Genomic DNA, 21798 nt, shown 5'->3' with positions numbered 1-21798 from the left:
CATCAGAAGTGATGTATCTAGTTTTATTCTCTCCAGTATGAGAGAGAGAGAGAGAGACTTACTGGAGGGAATTCATCAGTGAGAGACCATGAAGATGACTGAGCACTTGGAGTACCTGACATGCAAGGAGAGGCTGAGAGAGCTGGGACTGGTTAGTCTGGAGCTGAGCACACTCAGGAGGATCTTATCAATAAATACCTGCTGGAACCAGGGTTGTTGAGGAAAAGAAGACATACCCTGACTTTTCAGTGCTATCCAGAGAATGGACAACAGGAAACAGGCAGAAACAGAAATTCAGTATATTTCACCGAAATGTAGGAAAAAAAACTTTTTTATATCTTTTTATTTATTTATTTATTTGTTTGTTTGTTTATTTAATGATATAGTGAAGCACTGAGGCAATGTCTCCATCTCTGGAGGTCCTCAGAAAATGACTAGCCATATTCTTGAGCAGCCTATTTTAGCTGGCTGAGCCCTGAGCAGCAGTACTGGATTGAACTTTAAGCCCACCCAGTTCCAATGGCCTGCCATGAGCTGGCTGCCCCCCACCAGGCTGCCCAGGGCTCCATCCAACCCAGCCTTGAGCACCTCCAGGGATGGGGCAACACAGCTCTCTGGGCAGCAGTGCCAGTGCCTGAGTAAGCAACTTCTTCCTAACATCTAACCTGTATCTCTCTTCTTTTAATTTAAATGCATTCCCACTTGTTCCATCACTATCTTCCTGTGTAAAAAGTCAATCCCTTCCTACCAGAAAGCAACATTTATGTATTGAAAGGATGTAATGATTTTTTTCCTGGAGCCTTCTCTTATCCTATCTGAACAAGCCCAGCTCCTTCAACCGGGCTTCATAAGAGAGGTAGTCCAAATCTTCGTGACCGTCTTCATAACTCTCCTCTGGACTTGATTCGAGAGCTCCAGTGTCATTCTTATGCTGGGTACCTCAGACATGGGTGCAGAACTGCAGCTGGGGCAGTACAATCCTCTCCCTGTCCCTGCTGCCACCCCTCTGTTGGTGCAGCCTAGGATACTATACATGCAAGAGCATGCTGCTTGCTTATGTCCTGTTTTTGTTCATCAGAATGCCCAAGTCCTTCTCCACAGGGCTGTTCTCAACGAACTTTTCTCCCTCTCCACACTCATCTCTGGAATTGCACCAGTTTAAATGCAACACTTCACATTAGGCCACATTGAACCTCATTAAGTTCACATGGGCTCAGTCTTGTCCAAGTCCCTTTGGATGGCATCCCTTCCTTCTGTTGTATCAACTACACCCCACAGCTTGGTGTCATCAGCAAACATGCTGGGTGTGCACTTCATGCCACTGTCTCGGGTGTAGACTAAAATCTTGGATTTCAAGCGCAAAAAATATCAAATATTACAGAAGGAATTTAAAGACACTGTTCAGAAAGGAACAACATTCTTTGGTAATGTGCCATCTCTCTGTCAGAGACAGGGTAGCTTTAAAAACTGTTTTACTGCCAATGTTTGCAGTGTTACAGCGATCAATATTTATTTCTTAAGGTCCTGGCTATTGGGATTAGGCATTATGTTGGAATATTAGCTCTTATTTAAGAAACAGTTGTTTCAGCTCTCCTTAAAATACCTGGAATCCCATAACTTGCAAATTGTATTTTATGGTGGTATTTCCTGCATGAAAATAATAAACAAACAAACAAACAAAACCCAAAAATACAACAAATTAGCTGGGATGCATCTGACTTTATATTGTGATCTTCCAGCCATGCAGCTCCAGACTTTGGATCCCAGCTTTTAGCAAGTGTTACTTCTGGAACATTGTCCTTTCTTACATGCCAGTGAGACCTTCTGCTTAAGACTTCCAGTAAAATTTCTGCTATATTTCACTTTGTCCCCAGCTCCTATTGATGACAGAAGCCCTGAAAGCAGAGGTTACAGGGAGTGACACTGCCTCTTGTCCTGTTCCTACTACACAATGCACCTTACCTGTTAGGAACTAATGCAGCAAAAATTAATCTGCCATCCAGTTGGTACAGTTGCACAGGTTTGACTCTTAATGCTGTATGTTTCTAAAGGCTTAATTTTAGTATGAGGTACAAAGCACCTGGATGGCTCCTAATGCCTCCAGTCCATATACCAGCATCTGAATTAGAATCATGCTGCTGGCTTACAGCTAATAGCAAGCAAACTTTTATTTATTGTCTACACACAATGGAAAGCGCCTCTCTAAAAGGAAGCTTAGGAGTAGGATAAAACAAAGAGGAGAGATTTAGTTTAGAAAGTAATGCAAGAGAAGGCAGTGCATGAGCTCTAGAGAAGTGCTATAATGCCTTCGAACACTGGGGGGCAAGCAAGCACTCAGCCTTAGGGATGGAAAGAGGTACTCGATGCTTAGGAAGACAGCAGGTCCGTTCCCTTTCTCCCTTGGAGCATTCTCGTCTTTGATGATAATTCCTTTCTAAAGCAGTCCTTCCCTCCAGGCCAACACCCCCCTTAATTCTGCAAATAATTACATAAAGCAACACAAGGCAATACTCTCTGGCTGGATGTATCCGCACAGTGTGAAGTCATTACTTTTAACATACAGGCAAAAGAGTAGAAAAGGGGAGACACTGTATTAATTTTCAAGAAAAAGCTTTATGAAATGCAACTAATGAATACACCTTGAGTAACTAAACAAGCTTACATGAAACTGAAAAAGCATTATAGAGAACTGAATTGTGAATTGCTTTTCAGAGGTTTATTTTGCTCAAGTAGCTTCAAACATTGCTTAAATGAACAAAAGAAGGAGCAGGTATGGAATGAGAAATGAATGCTGGAAACTTACAGGGGAAAGGTTTGTACATAATGTTCATACAGCTTTATCATGACAAAAGTAATTTGAACACACTTCATCACAGATACTTTCACCTTCTTCCTGCATGAAGTAACTCATTTTTTAGTCCAGAATTATCAAACATCATTGCCACACATAGTTACGCTGCTTTCTCCCTATCTTGTGACATATTGTAGGGGCTGGTAGCAAGTTGCAGACACCAGTGCTGAAACTGTGAATTTTACCAAGTGAAGATATTAACGATTCATGACTGAGAAATTGTCACCCATAAACCCCTTTTTTGCTAGTTCAAAAGTCAGAGACGTCTATTGAAATCACTGAGAAAAGATGAAAACTGGGGAAAGAAAAAAAAAAGAAACTGTGACATAACTAATATTGTAGATACTCTTTGAAGAGAATCAAAACTTCCTCTAACATTTCAGTTATGTAACAAGCCAGTTTATTAAATTGGAATAAATGAAAAGCACTTCTAAGAGAAAGAAAAATGAAAGAGGTGGGAAGATGGCATTGTTTCCTGCCCCTTTTCATTAAACCACAACCAATTCTGTGAAAGTGGGAGGGAGGAGGGATTGATTATTGCAAAATATCTGCATCTTCATCTAGGTGCATCATTTGCCTAAACACAAAATGGACCTTTATTTGATTATATGTATATGGAAACAAAACTACAAAGATCAGGTGAGTCCCATTTAACTTCAAAACTCATGTTACTGCAATAAAAGCTGATACTGTATGCCTTAACTGAATATACTGATAATTCATTTCAAGTCCTGAACTAATGCAGAAAGAGATCGAAAAGGTGGAACTTCTTGATGTAATAGCATCACAGTGAAGTTCTTCAGTGCCTATAATATATTTCAAGTGCTGAAAAAAATACCTGTTTTCTCCCTTCTCATGAATTTGCAACATTTTAAATTATTTTCAGTGAAATATGGAAAGTATTTTTGGCTTTAGAATGAGCACCTTCATAAATCTTCAGTTTTAAATGTTTTTCAAATTGCACTTCTTTTGTTGTTCTCTTGCCTTCTGACAAAGACACATTAAGATGGACATAACTTTAAGTCTTAGAATCAAATATAGGACAAATTTCGAAGAAAAACTGAATCTACTCTGCTGTGTGTTCTATATATTGCAATTCATTTTAAAAGAAAAGATAATGAGAATGATGATATGAATGTTTGGAACAGTATTCTCTGAGCAAATTTGTAAATAAAAGAATTGATTTGTAAATTAATGACATCTCCCTTCTTCTTTCAGGTTCACGATTTTGATGTTGCTACAGATCTCAGTCACTCTGGATTTGAATCAGTGCCAGCTTTTGTTTTGTACAAGAGAGCAGAAATAGCAACAGCTATTTGAATTTCAATGTTCTGATTGCACTCAGCCTCAAGGAAAATATTGACAAAGATGTAAATAAATGCTGCCAAGTTCTTTTCTAGAAATTGAGCATTACGTAGTAACTCGTCCTCAGCTCTTAGAAGATGGGCCTACATGCTGCTTTTGAGTTTGGTAGTCCTGAACATCTCCTCCTTTCCCCGTTTTTAGCCTTTCTCTTTGCTTAAAATTTCCTCCCCCAGGGAGATAGTGCATCAGTGGAAAATAATGATGACAATAGGTGAATTGAGATTAAAACCATCCTTCATTTTCTGTCTTTCTTCTGTTTTTTGTCCTGGTTGCGCCCTTGTGTTCCAGTCATCCCAGTGCCCGCAAAATACCCACAGAATGTTCCAAGCTCAGCCCCATGCCCCACTCTTTCAATCTCTTCTATTCTGTGGGTGTAACATGAGAGTGATTAATGAGGAACCTCCAGGCAGAAAAAGCTATGGACCGCAGATTCTTCACAAGGCACGATGAAGGAGCTGTGAAGAAAAGCAAGGTCTGCCATGAACTGAGCCCCACTTGGGGCCTGCAATGGAGATACAACCACCAAGAGAATGCAACTGAGGTTTCCACAGGGTTGTTATTATATACATAATATATATAATATATATAAGCATATATATTATATATATAATTTTTATGAATTTATGTAAGAGAAATTGTATTTTTTTTCCTGAGAATAAATGGCTCTACCCTGGTTTTGAAAACAAAAACAAGGTTGCAGTTGGTGAACCTGTGCAAAGGCTTCTTCTCTCCCTCAAATCCAATCATTTGTACGTAGCGGTGCCTCTTTACTCTGTATGCCCCTGCTCCAAGAGCTAATCAGCTCTGAGATGATGGTGTTGATAATACATGTGCAACATGTGCTTAAAAACAAACAAAGAAACACAAAATCCTAGCTGGCAACAGTTTTTCTCTGTACTGCTATTCATTAACAATATTGCATTAGTGGACATCTTCATGAGGAGTAGCAAATGGGTATGACAACCTCCAGAATGGAGGAAGCACAGCTTAAGTATAGCATACCATTTTCACAGACAGCACTCAGAAACTTCATAGGTATGAAGCTCAGTACTCAATTAAATACAAATAAGGAGACTTCAGGATTTATGGTAGAAGTTAGAGGTATTTTTGTACATAATTCATGACGAACTTCGCAGAACTCAATTAATTTACAGTAGTCTGTAAAGAACAAAAATAAATCAGAGCTATACGTATGGAAATGCATATGCATGGAAAATAGAGAAATAAGATAAACTGAATATTGTAAAATTCAGTGTCAAGATTTGAGTGGTGTACCACCATGGACGTAATTTTTTGTGTGCCAAGTTTATTTTTTCATTTATAAATGAAGTCATGAAGCTAGAGTTTTAAGAGAGAAGGAATGGCAGGTGTTTCCTGTAGATCGATTGTGTAGGTGCCTAAACAAAGATTTGCAGAGCAGCCTTAGGCAGACTTTAATGACAAGCTCAGTCAGTGCTGTCATTTCAATTATACACAAACAGCAGGACACAATAAAACAATAACTTTACAGATATATTTTTAAGCAATAAGCTTCAACTTTTTTTACACTCCAGCCACCTTCCATGCCCGAACAGGATTTCATGGCAGCAGGGAGGTAACTTATCCCCTTTAACAATAGCATGAGGGCTGCTTCAAAAGTAATGCCTTCTATTTTATTGTATTGGCTCACAATGTCAGAGGTGGGTGTTGGTGCTCTGGCAGCAGAGGCTGAACTTTCCCACCATATTCTATTACATTTAGTTGCAACAGATGGCAGCAGAGGGGCATTTCGACTAAATGGCATCTGACATGGAAGTGCAGGTGAAGCAAAGGTGTGTCACTGAATTCTTTTGTGTGAAAAAACATCACCCACTGATATTCACCAACACTTGCTGAATGTTTGTGGAGATCAAAAGAGTGGATATTGGCATGGTGGTGGGTGGTGCGACAGTGGGTCATCTCCACTGATGAATGCAGGCTTTCTTCCATCACTGGCAAAGATACATAGCTAATGGTGGCATTTTGCAGGTGAGAATTTGCTCTATCGAAAAGTGTAATTGTCTCTTTGAATCTGTCATAGCTTTTGTGCAAATAAATAGGAGGCATTACTTTTGGAGTGACCTACATACTAACCATACAACATGGTGGCACATGACCTCTGACACCTGCTTGATGCTCCTGCAGCTTTAGACCATCAAAAGGAATATCCCCAAAACTAAGACAAAAATGAGAAGAAAAAAAAAAGTTTAATCTTAGCTCTGTTCAATCAACTTCTTCAATTCAACACATACTTCATCTGTTCTCTTCCACAAACTGATAATGAATTTCACGATGACTCCTCATGTAGGGTATCAACATACCACAGGCAGATGTGTCTTCAAGTGTAATAGCATGTCCATGCACTGAGGTCAGCAAGAAGGCAGTAGTAAAGCACTCAGAATGGAGAAGCTTTCTACCTGAGGCATTAGGCAACCAATTTCATCAAGTCTTCACTTTGTGGTTAAGTGATGCTCCGTAATTGCAGCTGCTCCAAGCAGGTAAGGGAGGAGGAGGTACCAGCAGTACCAGCATGGCAACAGTGCTGATCTTCTGGGTTTTTTTCTTCCAATTGTTTCACACAGTCTTACCTCACATATCGAACACAAAAAGCAACAAAGCAGCAGCCAACCAGTGCCACCATTGATGCTGAAATCACGGTGACTGCACTGCCGGCAACACTGACCAAGAGACCAAGGCCCACACCAAGAATGATCTGTGCCAGCTGGACCATGCAGGTGAGAGCAGCACAGTCAATGCCCTTGCCTCTCCCATGCTCCATGCCTTGTTCTTTCTGCTGCAGATTCAGGTCCTGGAAATAAACACAAAACAAGACTTAAACAGGACTTAAACATAAGCTGAATCCCTCATGCCATGGCATCCAGATGCAGCAAAACAGGCCAATAGCTCTCTGCTTCCTTTCTGGTTTTAGTGTCTGTCCCACAGAGGTTACAAAATTCAAACAGAGATTGTTCAAGTGATAACGATTTTTCCAAACTGTCCTGTTTCCCTCATCAGCAACTTTATCTCTTCTCTCAAGGAAAGAACTGAAACTTGATCAGAAAAAATGACTGCTTCCTTGAAGTACAGCTCTACTTGAGCTCTGGCAAACTAGAACAAGAAGAAAATTTCGCATGGCAGGACACCTCATCAAGAATATTTTAGCTCCAACTCTCACATGGCTGAATCACAGAATCACCTAAGAGTAATGGAGTGGAAAAAAAAATAGAAAAGACCTTCAAGGTCAAGTCCAACCATACAGGGAGCTTCAGGGGAATACTGAATCATACTACATCCCACAATTTGTTCTAATGGAGCTCTGTGATCTGAAGTTATACTAGATGCTCTGGAGTTACGTCTCAGAGCATATGAAAGAGTTCAGTATTAAAACCTAAGTGTGATGTTTTTACTGCTAAAAAAAAAATCTGAAAATGAATGAAGAGACAAATTCCTCTACATACAGAACACCATCGTTAATTATTTAAATTAAAATTACATACATATTTGAGCAAAAGCCTTCATTTATGGTATATGAGCATCTCATACACAACCTCACACGCTGTGAGGTTTGGAGAACACTGAATCAGTTTGTTTAGAGCTGCAAGACTCCAACCAGGAAGATCTTCAAAACTGCACTGGACAAGACCATGGACAACCTGCTCATGGTGACATTACTTGCACAGAGGTGTTGGACCAGATGATCTCTGGAGATTCCTTAAAGACTCAGGTTTAATTTTGTGAACCCTTTCCACAGAGACCTATTCTATTTCACAATATAATTACATGATGATAACTAGATGTTTATTGTTCTTGCTGCTGTTTGGCGAGGTTTGCACTGTAACAGACAGTTTCCATGCTGCACTCTAGCTGAGCTGCTCTTTCCTAGTATCCAAATGCTCTTGACTGTGATTAGGATGCTTTTTGCAACACCTATTACACTGCCTTTGAGTTTTACCACACAAAGCTGAAAAGCAGCAGAAGCCAATAGTGCCTTCCTAATCCAGCAGGACTGAAAATGAATTAGGGTCCTAGGGAATGGCAGTGTGGAACAGGAATTGAAATGGCAGCAATTTAAAACCCAGCATATGATATTGGTAGGTTGTACACTAAGGAAAGATGTCTGTTCTTTGTTGTAAAATAATGCAGTGTTTTCAATTCAAGACACGGGTTTTTTTAATTACATTTATTTTGTTGGGCTGTGCCCAGCATTCCTATGTGTCAGTTGTTCCTAACACATAATATGAATGTGTAAGTGAATGTAATTTTGCACTTGACGTTTCCTTTTCTATCATACTTTTTCTATCATCTCATACATTATAGGAGATTTAAGACAAACCAAATTCTGTTAATGTCAGATCTAACATATGATTGTCATTTGTCAAATGTCACAGCCATCTGCCAAGTGCTCCTATAAATGACATTTGAAGATATTAGCTTATTATATTTTAAGTCCATGTACACTTCAGCATATTTCATTTCACTTTTGTTTTGGAACAGGTCTGATTCAGAACTGGGCTGTAATTTTGCCTTTATCTCCTCTCTCTGATTTGGTTGTCTCAAGGTCAGGATTGTGATCTCACCCGAAACTGGGTTCAAACCTTGCACTTTGTAAAATCTGTCTGAAACTCTACATCGTAATTCTTCCTTATTGGAAAGAACAGAAATTAACTGAAAAACGATTAAGCAGATCTATGAAATATTTAATCAATTTGAAATGTCCTCATAGGGTTCTTCGACTAATTTAGAGTCTCCTCGCGTTCATCATTCAGATGGTGATGTTGAGAAATCATACAGAATAGTAGGAGGTACTCTCAGGGGCTTCATATAGTCCCATTTCAACTATGTTTTTTATAGCTGGTTTAAACTGTCTTTTGTTGTGTTTCAGTATTTTCTTTATTCATTTCTTCAAATGTCACTGGACATAATGAAAACTTTTCCTTAGTTCTTCCAATTCTCCTTTGTCCTGCTTGTTTCCAACTTTCTTACCAACTTGCTAGAATGTTTCCATTGAAGACTACAACGCCTTAAAACACATGAAGGTCCAGCTGAGCCTAGAAACATGACATGAAGAACTCAGGATTTTCCAGATTCCCTTCGCAAACAGAATGTGAGGGACCAAAAAGAATGCCAGAAGGGTAAGAACACAGAATACAACTTCCTACAGAACTACACAAAACTTTTTGTACTTGAACTGCATATCTTTATTAGATAATAGGTTTTCATAACACTTTGCAGTTAGCTAAAGCTTCTGGTAGCCTTCACAGGGTGGTTATTAACCCCAGGGACTCAGAAGTCTGCTGCTCAGCTAACATGAACCAAACTCATCTTCCCTGAAGTAACAGCAGCTACTCATACTGAGCCTCAGCTGCCCCTTTACTTTTAAAGAGGACAAAAAATCTTAGTGATTTAGATTTTATTCTCAGGCAGGAAATCCTTGAAGACAACACAGGTTGGCTGGATCTCTATAAGCAGCTTGCAGCCTCAGCACATACTGCAATTGGCCTTATCTCAGTTGTGATTATTCTTTGTCTTAATGTGGGACTATGGAAACTCTCTGGAGCTGGGGCCTTAGCTGAGGGCTGTCATCTAGCTTCAACACAGCTTATAATATCAGTGTTGTTTAATAAAGATCTCTATTAACAGAAACTTTCTGTTCATATCATGTCACCATAAACAGTTTGAAATTTATAATTTTAAACCCATTCACCCCTTCTACCAATGTTCAGCCAAAATAGACTAAACAGATTCAAACAGACACAAATTTGCCCTTTCTTACACTTTCGACTTACCTCTTCTTCTTTGTGATACTCTGCAATGAGCTGGAACGGCACAGTATACAGAGTGCTGGACATGACTCCAAAAAGTGAACATAGAACCAAAGTGGAATAGACATTGGGAAACAAGCCAATCAACCCAGTGCCTAGTCCAAAAAGTAGGTATCCAATGAAATAAAGTCCCTTTAATCCTATGTATGGCAGAAGGGCTTTCTGCAGGTCTGTGGAAAGAAAGAGAAATTGTTGCCAAGAGTGAATCAGAACAAGCAACATTTCATCAGGGAATTCATTTAGGAGTTTTGTTTTGTAAGATGCAGTGAAGGGGAAAGGCTTACTGATTTTAAAAGTTGCTTGAAATTACTGTGGTTACAAATTTGCTGCAGAATGCTTCTTTCTGATACTCTTACTCTGGCATAACCATCTCAGAGAAGTAGTTAACAGCGGTTCTGGAAGGACCACCCCCATGGACAACTTCAGACATTTCTGCTATTCAGTTACAATAAAAACATTTGGCATCAACATCTGTCTGAGCTCAGAGTGGTGCTACAGAAATGCCTGTAGTTGAGCTCCAAATGGGATTTCCCTCAGGCTCTTGTAGATGCTCGATTCCCAAAACACTACTAGTTTTTGGATTGTAAGATTTTTTTTTTTTTAAAATTCTGAATGAGAGCTATGGTAACATTTATCAAGGAAACTTGCTAATATATTTACACACAATTTTGGAGAACAAGGTCTATGTTTTTGGCAAGGCCTTTCATGTAATTATAAAAAAGTTTATTTGTGAGGAATGCAGATGGCAAGAGGCCAAGAGAGGGCCTTTTGTAAACCTATAGCTACAGGACTGCTAGGTGAAAAAGCATCTCAGAATGATGCCCACAGCATCCATTTCACTCTGACTTTTGGCTTTAAAATGATTTTTGGTGCTCAGGGTCCATTCACATGAAGGACAATGCCTTTCTCCCAGAGAGACACCTTTTCATGTTGTCCAGGCAAGAACTGCTTATGCTAAGATACAGGTTTCTAATGCTGCTGAGAATGTAATACTTGTTAAAATTTTCATGAGGAGGGTAAGGGGGGGAGGAAGACATCAACAGTTAATTTGGCAACTTTTTTTTTTTTTTTTCTTTTTCTTTTTCTTTTTTTTTTTTTAAGGAATAGTGAACAGCAAAGAGGTTTTTGTTTGTTTGTTTGTTTGTTTTTCATAACAGTGCTGGAGTACATTCCTGGATACTTACAAGAATAGGCTGAAGATGCAATCGCATTGATGCACAACCCCCAGCATCCAACCTCCACTCCTCTTCTGTAGGTATGGTAAAGTGTGGAGTTACGAGAAGCATAAGGACTACCCTGGTACACAACCTAAAGAGACCACGAAGATCACAAAAGGCAAGGAATTATTGCATATATAGAATACCTCCTACAGAAAGACTGGCTAGCACCCAGGAAATCTTTCAACGAGTGCCCTCATCACCTCTGTGTTGTACTCTGTATTTCACATGCATTTCTGCCAGACTCTCACACACCAGGCTCTTCCTCATTTCCTGCCCTTACTTTTGCCTGTGTTAGCCACTCTATACTCATCTGCTCTTTTTTCTTTGGGTGTTTCTCATTTTTTATTCTCCTTCTCTCTCCACTTCTGCCTTCTTGCTTAATCTGCTTACTCCTAACTTAGCTACAATGATTTCTTTTTCCAGACCTACCCCCACACACTCAATTTTTTCCACTCAGTCAATCCCTTATTTGGCCCCTTATCCAAGCAAGCAAAATCCTTTCTTCTATTTCTTTCTTCTTTAGTTGTTCATATACATTGAAAGGAAACAAAAACTACCTCTTGTTTCTTCCACAGAGAGAGAAAAATCAAAAACACTAAGGCAAGGAAATGTAGAGTACTGCATGGGAGTCAGAGTCATGTCTTCAAGTTCGTAGCAATACCTTCATTTGGTTTTGATGGAGAAGGAAATGCTATGAGGAGAGAAAAGCAAGAGGATTTTACACTCTTACCTGTCCCATGAAATCCGTGAAGAAGAGCATGTTGGACAGGAAAGCCATCCATCCAAAGAGGTGGCTCACACACAGATAGCGATAATGGGATGGCATGCTTAAAAGAGTCTTCAAGAGTGATTTAAGTGTCATCCGCCTTTGAGCCTAAAAGCAAGTATTCAACAATAATATTGCATGACAGCCCTTAACGCCAATAAAATTCCGACAGTACGTGGAGAAGACCTCTGTGTCTTTTCATGTTAAAATTCCAAAGTTATTTTGTTTTTGCTAGAATGGGTTGGTTGGGTGCTAAACGTCCTTCGCTACATATTTGATTTGTGGAATCGTTGCCTAATAAAGTCATCTGAAAGATGACAGGGACTCTCCAAGAGCTGGGGTACATCGCAGTGGTATTTCCTGCTTTACCAGTCGTTAGGATTATTACTAGGCAAAACTTTCTGTCGAAACAGATTCAGTGGAGTTTCGAAAACCAAATCAAAATAAACCAATAAGCACCAAAAGAACTTCTTCCTGGGGGACAATCAGCTTACCACTGCAGATTTAAAGCTGCCATAGAAAAAATGAAACTCAAAAATATTTCCTCAGAATTAAAATACATCATCTGTAGAATACTGCATTTTTTATAGTTTCCATTCCCTACTAAATTTTGTGTTCCACCTATTTTGGTATACAACCACTACGAAATTTTCTCTATGGACTGCATCCTCCCTCAAAAAGCAGTGAGAGACAGTGATTCGTGACAGGAGAAGTAGCACCCAAAACAGGAGATGCAGCAAAAACCCTACTGGGTCCAGTACCTGAACATCTCCAGTCTTGTGGGAAAAACAACACATTTCAAAATCAAAACCTGGTGGGAATACATTAAAAAAAATCTCACTGACTGGGAAGAAAATTCTGACCATCTTCAATGTTCTATTTTATCTCTTTCTCCTCATCTGAACTTTCTGCTGAAAACCTCTGTCTCTTTTTCAATCACATTCATTGGTGTCATAGTTTCAGCTGGAATGAAATTGTTTTCATCAGTGTTTGATATGATGCTGTTTTGGCTCTAGGAGAAGAACAACGTTGATATAACACACAGTGTTTATAGTTGCTGCCAAGCAGTGTTGTACAGAGACAAACCCATTTGCAGCAAAGGGCCTAAGGACTTGGGAAGGAGCAGAATTAGGATGGCTCACTTAAAACGTCCTGAAGGGTATTCCATAGCATACGACATCGAGTGGAAGGAATTTGAAGGGAGCTGGAGAGCTTGTCTCACTCTCTTGCACTGCAAGGCAGTGAGCTGGGCATCAGCTGAGAGGTGGTGAGAAATTGCTTGTGCATGAGTTGCTATATACATTCATATACACATATTTATTTGTCATCATTATTATCCTTTTCATTTTCTCTATCATAGTGAATAGTTTTACCTAAACCCATAAGTTCTGTTTGTTTTCTTCCTTTTGATTGTCTCCCCATCCCACTAGGAAGGGCTGGAGTGGGCAGAAGACTGTGTGGTGCTCAACATTCTGCTGGGTTAAACCACAACAATCAGATCACTGCTATCACTTGATTTTTCTCAGTACATCATTAATTCCTTTCAGTGTTCTAGCTACTTTTCACAGCTCTGCCTTTTGAACTAGGCTATGCTGCAAGCTGCTCTATGAAAGATCACCACATATAAAGTTAGAAAATATTTTACTCCAGTGAGAGGTTTTTAATCCTCATAGGAATTCATTTTGCTGACTTCTATCTTGAACTGCATACTGTGTAAAACCCTTGGAATTTCTCTTGGCATCACTGTCTCTTTTAACTGTGTTTTAAACAGGGAAAATTATAAATTCTCTACAGTTATACAAATAATAATAATAATAATAATAAACCTCATACTGACTCGTTTCAAGGATAATTACTATTTTTTTACTTAGCTTATATAATTTATTCAACTCTTCCACGGAGTTATTTAAAATAGTCTTCCTAATCTCAGTATAATGTCAGGGTACTACAAGGAACACCTCTGTAATTACAAATGATAATTTGACATCTAGAGAGGAATGTTTGATCTCTATTTAGATATTTTAGAAAGTGGAAATGGAAACAGGTGTTTAATGCATACATTCAGTACTTAACAGCAAACACTTTCTACACAGTTATTTGTAAATGAAGTTCTGAAGTCTGCCTCTGTTTAAGTGGTTTATCCTTCAAAAGTTCACAATACCCAACCCATTCCCCTATAAAATCACCACAACTTAAGGCCTAAGATGACTATTATGGATAGAGAGGGATCCATAGTAGAGGTTTTACAGCAGATCCTCAGTGACTTTGCACCAAAGCAAATAACAGAAGTAGAATAACTTTGGATTTTTATTCATACTGTAAGGGATCACATCTCATTAATAACCTTGGAAGCAATTTGTATGCAAGAGCATATTCCTTAATTAAATGAAATAGGGCCATGATGCCGACCGTGAAATAAAGAAGAGACAAGAAACCAAACCATTTCTTCAAGGAAGCAATTACAGTAATGAATGAATTTGTAAAGCATGTGCCACAAGAGACAGAACACTTTGGTGGTGAGAGCGTCTAGAATCTATCCAAGCCTGGACACATCAAAGGAACATGAGACAGATCAAAGCTCAGCAAACGACAGGCTGTCCAACTGAAAACTTACAAAGGAGGGCAATTGCACAAACTGGCCCACAGTAAACATCAGAGCTATACCTAGGGTGTCAGATGTTAGTGATTCACTGGGATTCTTGCCAAGCCAAAGGCTACCCCAATGCATCCCCTGCTTCCCTGGCTTCCTGCAAGGAATGTTCTCTGTGGGGGAAATGGCTCTTTTTCATTCACTTTCCCTTATTTCAAAGCCCATGCTGACCAGTAAGTGCAACCAAGCATCTCTGACAATTCAGAGGACAATCAGAGTGAATAGTGCTGGTGAAGTTTACTGTGCCCCAAGCCGGGTGGGTAAGCAGGAAGCACACTGCAGCGTGCCAACCATGCTCTGCTAACAAACTGTTGCTTTGTTTGTGCATCTGGTATTCTCATCAGTCAGTGCCCATCTTTTAGTTTAGCTTTTTGTAGTGTGTAGTGCGATGATATTCTTGTTTGGTTTAGAAATAACAAATGCTATTAGAATACAAATGATAAATAATAAAAGACAATAAATGAATTGTAATGGTAGCTTAAACTTTAGTTTAGGTTTCCATCATATCTAACTTAACCACCTGAGTATTCTTGGTAATTTTTAGCTGAGTTCCCAAGACTTGTATACACAATATATACCTAACAAAGCTAAGAGATAAGAAGTGAAGTTAAAGCAACAGGTGACTGTTCCATTATTCATTGCCATACTTGGATACAGACATATATTAGCCTTTGTGTGAATAGGATACCATGAAAGTGCAGAGAGGATTCCTGTTGATGACTTTTAGTGGTGAAAACCACTATCTGTTCCTAAGACTATCCTACTTATATCTCTCTAGATGTTTTTCAGGTAGATTCACCTTCTCCTAGCTGTCTTAAATTGCAGCAATCTCTCATAAGATCAAAAAATAAACAAACACCACTGATTACTTGAAGTACAAGTTCCTCTCTGCCATCTCAAAGTTATGCCAAAGGCACAGCCCCAGCAACACTTAAAAATAAAATTAAAATCGCCCCAGAAGTGATGTAGTATTGTTGCTTAGGCAATTTCAGACAAATCAGTGTCATCAATAAATCCTCAGTGGAACAGCGAGTGGCAGCCAATGGAGCATGGAATGAACTTTCATGTACTACATGTATTAGTACGTTGATTTCAATGGGAGTCACAGATTTATATCAAATATCACTTCTCTGTAGCTCCTGTCCACAATGTGATGTTAGTTCTACAGGGACTAATAGAAAAATTAGATCATCTTGACAAAATTTAGATGGGTAGGATATGAAGAAACTGACACAGAGTAGAAAACTGTATTTGGCTCTCCCTCAACCCTGCCAAAGCATCAGAAAGCATCAGGACAAGTTAGTTTCTGTCCCACTTGCTGGAAATACCTTGTAAATAACCAAAGAGAAAAGAAAGACTTTGATCTGACCCTTTATCCAGGTCAGAAGAAGAAAGAATCCAGAAGGAATATTTTTCTGAATATGTGTGTGAAAGGACTCTATTTCAGTTAGCCAGCGATAGCTAATTAAAAGGCTGCTGATGGTCTTCAATAATGAAATGACTGGGTTATAAAATCGTCTCTGTTCTTACCTCTGTACACGATGTGTCAGTACCTTTCTTCGGCTTACTTGTAGCATTTAAGTCAGTACATGATAAGTATCCTTTCTTGATTTCCTCTATGGAGCTGTACTTATAGGGCTCAGTCACTTCCAACAAGAGCTTTGTCTCTTCATTGTCATATCTGAGTGGGACTTCAGGAATACTGCGTAGATGTACAATAAGGCAGATGAGGAAAACCAAGGCTGACAAGAGGAAAATCACCTGGAATTCTGACGTCAAGGTGTATCCTAGTACAGTTTCACCCCAGTCCACAGCACCTGTCAGGTAGCCCAGCGCTCCTCCTAAGCCTACAGGGGAGAAAAAGGGTGAAAGAAAATCTACTGGCATTTATAAATAAACAGTATACAACACTTGTGTGTTTCCCTCTAGAAACAGCGTGATTCCCTCTAGAAATGACTGAATAATCACTCCTCAGATATCAGGATATTCACTCCTCAGGCGTCAGCATATACAAGAAGTATCAAAAGAAATTGGAACTCAGAGGTAATCACACATACAAGCACCTATCAAAATATGAAACAAGATATCCTCAGGTCTGGAGAGAGCTGTGCAAGGGCTCTCAAAAAAGACCTCAATATATAGCAACATGGGACTCCATCATTTTTCCAGCAAATACTCTGCATGACTCAGAAACACTTCCTAATGCTGTCTTTTCTCTGAAACTGAATAATATTAAACAAAACTCTACTGGAATGTGCTTTTTAAAAAGCATTTATGGATCAAACAATTTTTCTATTATATCAAGCAGAGTTTGTAAATTGTACCTTAGGTAGATGGCTCTAGGCGGAAATATTGCTTCCATGTGACTTATCTTTTCGAAAGGGACTACAATTAAAAACAGGGTTTTGTAATCCCTGAAATCCAAGTATCTCTCCACTAGGAGAGACGCCACTATGTCTCAGTGCTAATAAAAGAAGAATTCATTCTCTTTTATTTATTTATTTTTTTAAACAATTTCTTTCTTTGCTGATAGGGCACACAGTTTGAGAGGCACAAGGAAAACACACTGCTGCATTCAGCACATGGTTCCGGTAGAGAAAGCGCTTGTCCAGTCCTGCCCTCCCTGGTATCCAGGTGGCTCAGGAGGATGGAGAAGTGGCCCAGCACAGAGCATTTGAAGGATTGGAAGCATTTCTACCCTTCTGCTTAGGGAACTGAAGACGTGTGGTGGAACCATTCTGTGCAACAAAAAGAAACAGAAATAACAAGGCTTACATTTGCCTCACCTAAAAACCATGGTATTGTAATTCCATTCTGGGATTTCTGTACTTATTTTCCTCTTACGTGTGATACAGCCCTCCTTTGTTATGTCTAACTGAATCCTGCAGGGCCTGTATCACTGCTTGTTTTAATGAAGAACAATTAAGCAGTTAATGTCTTCTGGAAGAAAACCTGCACTCAATGTTTGCACTGCAGCTCACATTTGATGCTTGAGGGTTTTTTTGCATATTGTTTTGACTAAAAGTAATCATGGCATTGGAATGCACAGCCTGCAAGTTCTGTCAGATATATACCATGTGTCTTCTTTTTGTCTCAGTGGTCTTGTTATAACAACAATACACTTAGTTTCACATTTAGACTTAAAATACATAGAAGGTAGATTGAAGAGCAAAGTCTTGAGATGTTTAATATAAAAAGAAGGAATTAAATAGTGGAAAAGTGATAACTCAATACACAAAACAGAAGCTGGAAAAATGAAGGAGGAAGGATGCTTCTCTTGTCTGAAAGAGATAGAAAAAAGGAGTGACAGAAGTCAGAAATGTAGAAGATGGATAATATGATTAAATTTTAGGGAATGCAGTTTAAAAGCAAGGCCAGTAGAATGCTGGAACAGGCTTCTCTGAGAGAGCTGTAGACCACTCTCATGGGCAGACTTGACAACTAGAACCATGCAGATGTGGCACTGAGGGTCATGGTTAGCGGGCATGGTGTGGGTGGATTGATGGTTGGACAAGGTGATCTTAGTGGTATTTTCCAGCCTTAATGTCTCTATGATTCTATGCTTCAGGAATGGGCTGGGCAATCACCTATTCGGAAGGGGTTTAGGCATGCACAGCCTTGCTACAGAAAGCATGTGGTGTTGGTCCAAATAACATGGAGAAATTTGTCTGTCCTATATAATGCGAGTTGCCATCACCTCCATCTGCAGCTTGCCATACAAATGAATCAGTTCAATCCATAGCTCTAAACGTGGAAATAAAAACTTTTAAATAGGAAAAACAGCAAGCAGATTTCTGGTGTAGACAGGAATGTACTTTACGACTTGCTCCTCATTCTGTCCAAACAAGTGATTAGAAAAATTTGTGTCTGTTTCTAAAGGCTAAAACTCATTTAAACTCCACATGGCTTTCAGGTTCCCCTAGAATCTGTGCCCAGGTTCAGGATGCAGCTATTTCAAATATCCAAAGTCTGCCCACTGTCAATACTACTGTGTATCACTGTTGGTACTACTGTGCTCTACCAGATGTGCGAGGGGCAGCTGAGGGCCCTGGGTGTGCTGGGCCCAGAGCAGAGGAGCTGAGCAGAGGCCTCATGGCTGCTGCAGCTCCTCACAGGGAGCAGAGGGCAGCGCAGATCACTGCCACAGAGCCTTTGTGCTTCTGTTCTTGCTTCAGCTCAGCAAAAATCTGCATCAGCACAGGCTGCATGACTTCTTATCTTGCCTGTTTTTTGTCCAGCGCTGTCAGTGACTGGTCCCATGCACAGCTGGGAGTGGTGCCATGCACTTCCTGAGTCACATAACAGGTACACAGCATTATGTGTGTTCCTTGTGTGTTTTCTCAACACAGGACAAAGCCTTCTGTTTGGTGCAAGTTTTTTCCCTCTGCAACAACGTTACAAATGTCTAAAGACAACCGAATGAAGCTCGAGCAGAACTCATTTTGTGGAAGTTGAGAAGCTATGAATGTTACATAGAATTTCTATTTCTATACTGGCAGGCACCAGATGTAGGACCACTGCTGAAGAATGGATGCCGGCTGCACTGCTGCATATTTGCTCTGTCATGAGCTGAGTAAAAGATTTATTTGTACGGCAAGAAAACAAGTCACTTCCCTAACTTTGGCTTCATCAAAACTTGAAGATCAAAATAAAATGAATAAATACTACTTTATTTACATAATAGTTAATTGTTCTTAATTGAGCCACGCTATTTTACTGTAAATGGTTAGGCCTGCAGCCTTCTGCAGTAGAGATCTTGCAGCAGCAACCACAAGCTGCAGTTTTCTGTAGCAGTGAAAACCCAGCTACAACAGACCCGTGACTGAAGCACAGAATCAGATGATCAGTTCATTCAAGATTAGTACATAGAGGTTACAAAATCCATGCAATTTCCTTCCCCTCCCTCCAAGTAGGAAGGAAAAGAAGGGATACGAGTACCTGTAAATAGGGCATGATAATGCAGACCCTTCTCTTTATCTTGATGAGAGCAGACATCAAATAAATATGCTTTGATGGGGCCATCAATAAAGTCAGCTGCAAAATCAAAAAGCACTACTCCCAGCATGGTAATGACTATTGCCCATGTCCGCCGCTTGTCTCTTTCACCGATGAAAGCTACAAAACCAAAAAGACTCTCACTGTGACAGCAATACTGCTGTGTTTCACAAAACCTCATTTTATCTTTCCAGATTCCTCCAAATCTAAACAATGCTTAGTTATGCATGAGGGACCAGTGATACCAGATTGGCATCTGACAAGTGGGATAACTGGATTTTGAGTCTGTGCAGCACTGAGCTGTGCTAGCTCACTTTGAGCCATGGATCAGCAGAATCACAGAATGGCCAGGGTTGGAAGGGACCTCAAGGATCAGGAATCTCCAAAGCCCCCCGCCAAGGCAGAGCCACCAACCTCCCCATTTAATACAAAACAACTTGTGAAAACACGCTCCTCCCCCTGAGGAGGAGCCACCAGTCACAACAACAGCAACAATTTTCCAACAAGTCTTTGAGAAGTAACATCTCAAGCTGAACTGGAGCAGTGCCTAGGGATGTCAGTCCTATTGGATTTGCACATCCCAGGTGCATTGTTTTCATGGAGTTGTGACTTCTATTGTTCATCAGCATGACACATTCCTGAGTCAAGCCAGTGCTGCAATAATTTAAGATAAATGTTTTGAATGTTAACTCAAGTAAAATAGGAACTAACACTGATTTAGTTAGGATGCATACTACATCATATGAGCAATATCAATCACTTAACACAAGAAGGCCAATTTTAGCTATCAAATACATCTCTGGGCCTAAGCAGCGCTTCACTGTATGAACTGATCAGGCAGAGGTCAACATATGATACTGCAATCACATGCACGAACTACTGAACATTACGTACAGGGTATATAACATGCAGCATTAGGATTGAACATAAACAGACTGCAGTGTTCTTAAGCTCCTTCAGTGCAGCTCAGTAGTGTAATACCCAATTTTAACATCCAATTTTAAAAGGAAAAAAAAAAAAGAACCCCATCCTTCTTTCCAATTCAGAGCAGTAGGGTAAGTTTTGTCTGTCACCAGCACATTCCCCTCACTTACCTGAGATCATCTCGTCCCCATTGAGGTACAAAGTCATGCCTACCAGCATTATGATGCCCAGACCCAGAATGTAAGGTCGCCTCCTGCCCCAGCTACAGGCGCAGTGATCACTGGCAGAACCTACCACGGGCTGCAGCACGAAGCCCAGGATGGGGCTGATGAGCCACACCAGGCTGTACAGGTTCTTGGGCAGCCCTACACTGAGCAGCACCGGCGTGACAAAGGCAGCCTCCACAGCATAGCAGAACTCCCTTCCAAACATCGCCATGCTGTGCATGATCAGCCTTCCTGTTGCTCGCTGCTTGGGCACCAGCACTCCAGTCCTTGCCGTGGAGAGGTGCACAGCCTTCTCCTTCCCTCCTGAGACATCCATGTCTGCCTTGGCCGCGTCAGAAGGGTGTGGAGGAGACTCCTGAAAGCTCTGTTCCGTTAAGGTCATTGCTCTGGCTATGCACAGCGCTCGGGCAGGTCAGTGCTGCCTGGTGTGGCTGACATGGAGCCCTGATCATATGCCGGGTGCAACCGCTCTGTTCTGGGGGAGGGACTCACATACTTTCATGGCTCCGCGATCACAAGTTATGAAGGAAGGGGGCGGGGAAGTCTGTGTTAACATTAGCAGTTCTGTGCTCTAGGGCGTTTGCAGAGCTCCCAACTATCCTAGACTAATGGGAACACACATCACATGGGAGAGATGCAGGATTAGCCTGACACAAAGCCAGTCATTCCTTTTACTGCTGCAAGTCAGTGGTGCCACCAAGAATGAGGAAACCTCATCTTTTCATTCAGCAAGAGTGCTGACCTGCTGCAGGCAGGGACATAAAAAGGCAAACATCCAGGAAAGATTTCAACAGACGAAGAAGTAGACCTACCTGTTGTTCTAGAGTGTCAACAGCAAACAAAAAGCTTGATAGAAATCTGTCAAATCTGGAGAATATTTTTGTATCTGTTCTGTGCTACTCTCAGTACAACTGACTATTCTGTCCATTTCTGAAAAGCAAAGTGTATTGTGATGAGTGA

The 21798-nt window shown here is 40.3% G+C and overlaps 1 protein-coding gene across 1 annotated transcript; it reads right to left on the bottom strand.

Moving 5' to 3' along the window:
- Window positions 1–5979: 5979 nt before the first annotated feature.
- SLC45A2 (solute carrier family 45 member 2) lies at window positions 5980–21291 on the bottom strand. The gene is made up of 7 exons (XM_042875342.1): window positions 20782–21291; window positions 19631–19807; window positions 16223–16539; window positions 12007–12150; window positions 11241–11364; window positions 10021–10226; window positions 5980–7043 (listed from the first exon to the last, which is right to left on the bottom strand). Exons 1-7 carry the CDS (start codon window positions 21218–21220, stop codon window positions 6819–6821), a joined length of 1632 nt encoding a protein of 543 aa, XP_042731276.1. The 5' UTR covers window positions 21221–21291; the 3' UTR covers window positions 5980–6818.
- Between the last annotated feature and the right edge of the window lie 507 nt (window positions 21292–21798).

The sequence above is a fragment of the Lagopus leucura genome, unplaced genomic scaffold, assembly GCF_019238085.1.
Source record: "Lagopus leucura isolate 7727_CA_CO unplaced genomic scaffold, USGS_WTPT01 Super-Scaffold_100014, whole genome shotgun sequence".
Taxonomy (NCBI): domain Eukaryota; kingdom Metazoa; phylum Chordata; class Aves; order Galliformes; family Phasianidae; genus Lagopus; species Lagopus leucura.
This window is presented reverse-complemented; position numbering and strand designations above follow the sequence as displayed.

Excerpts from the sequence above, each read along its gene's own strand:
- SLC45A2 (XM_042875342.1), bottom strand. The coding sequence starts at position 21,220 with ATGACCTTAACGGAACAGAGCTTTCAGGAGTCTCCTCCACACCCTTCT. Across the intron at positions 19,808-20,781 it reads TGGGGACGAGATGATCTCAG|CTTTCATCGGTGAAAGAGAC; the intron begins GTAAGTGAGGGG and ends TTGGTTTTGTAG. Across the intron at positions 12,151-16,222 it reads CTGACACATCGTGTACAGAG|GCTCAAAGGCGGATGACACT; the intron begins GTAAGAACAGAG and ends ACTTGCTTTTAG.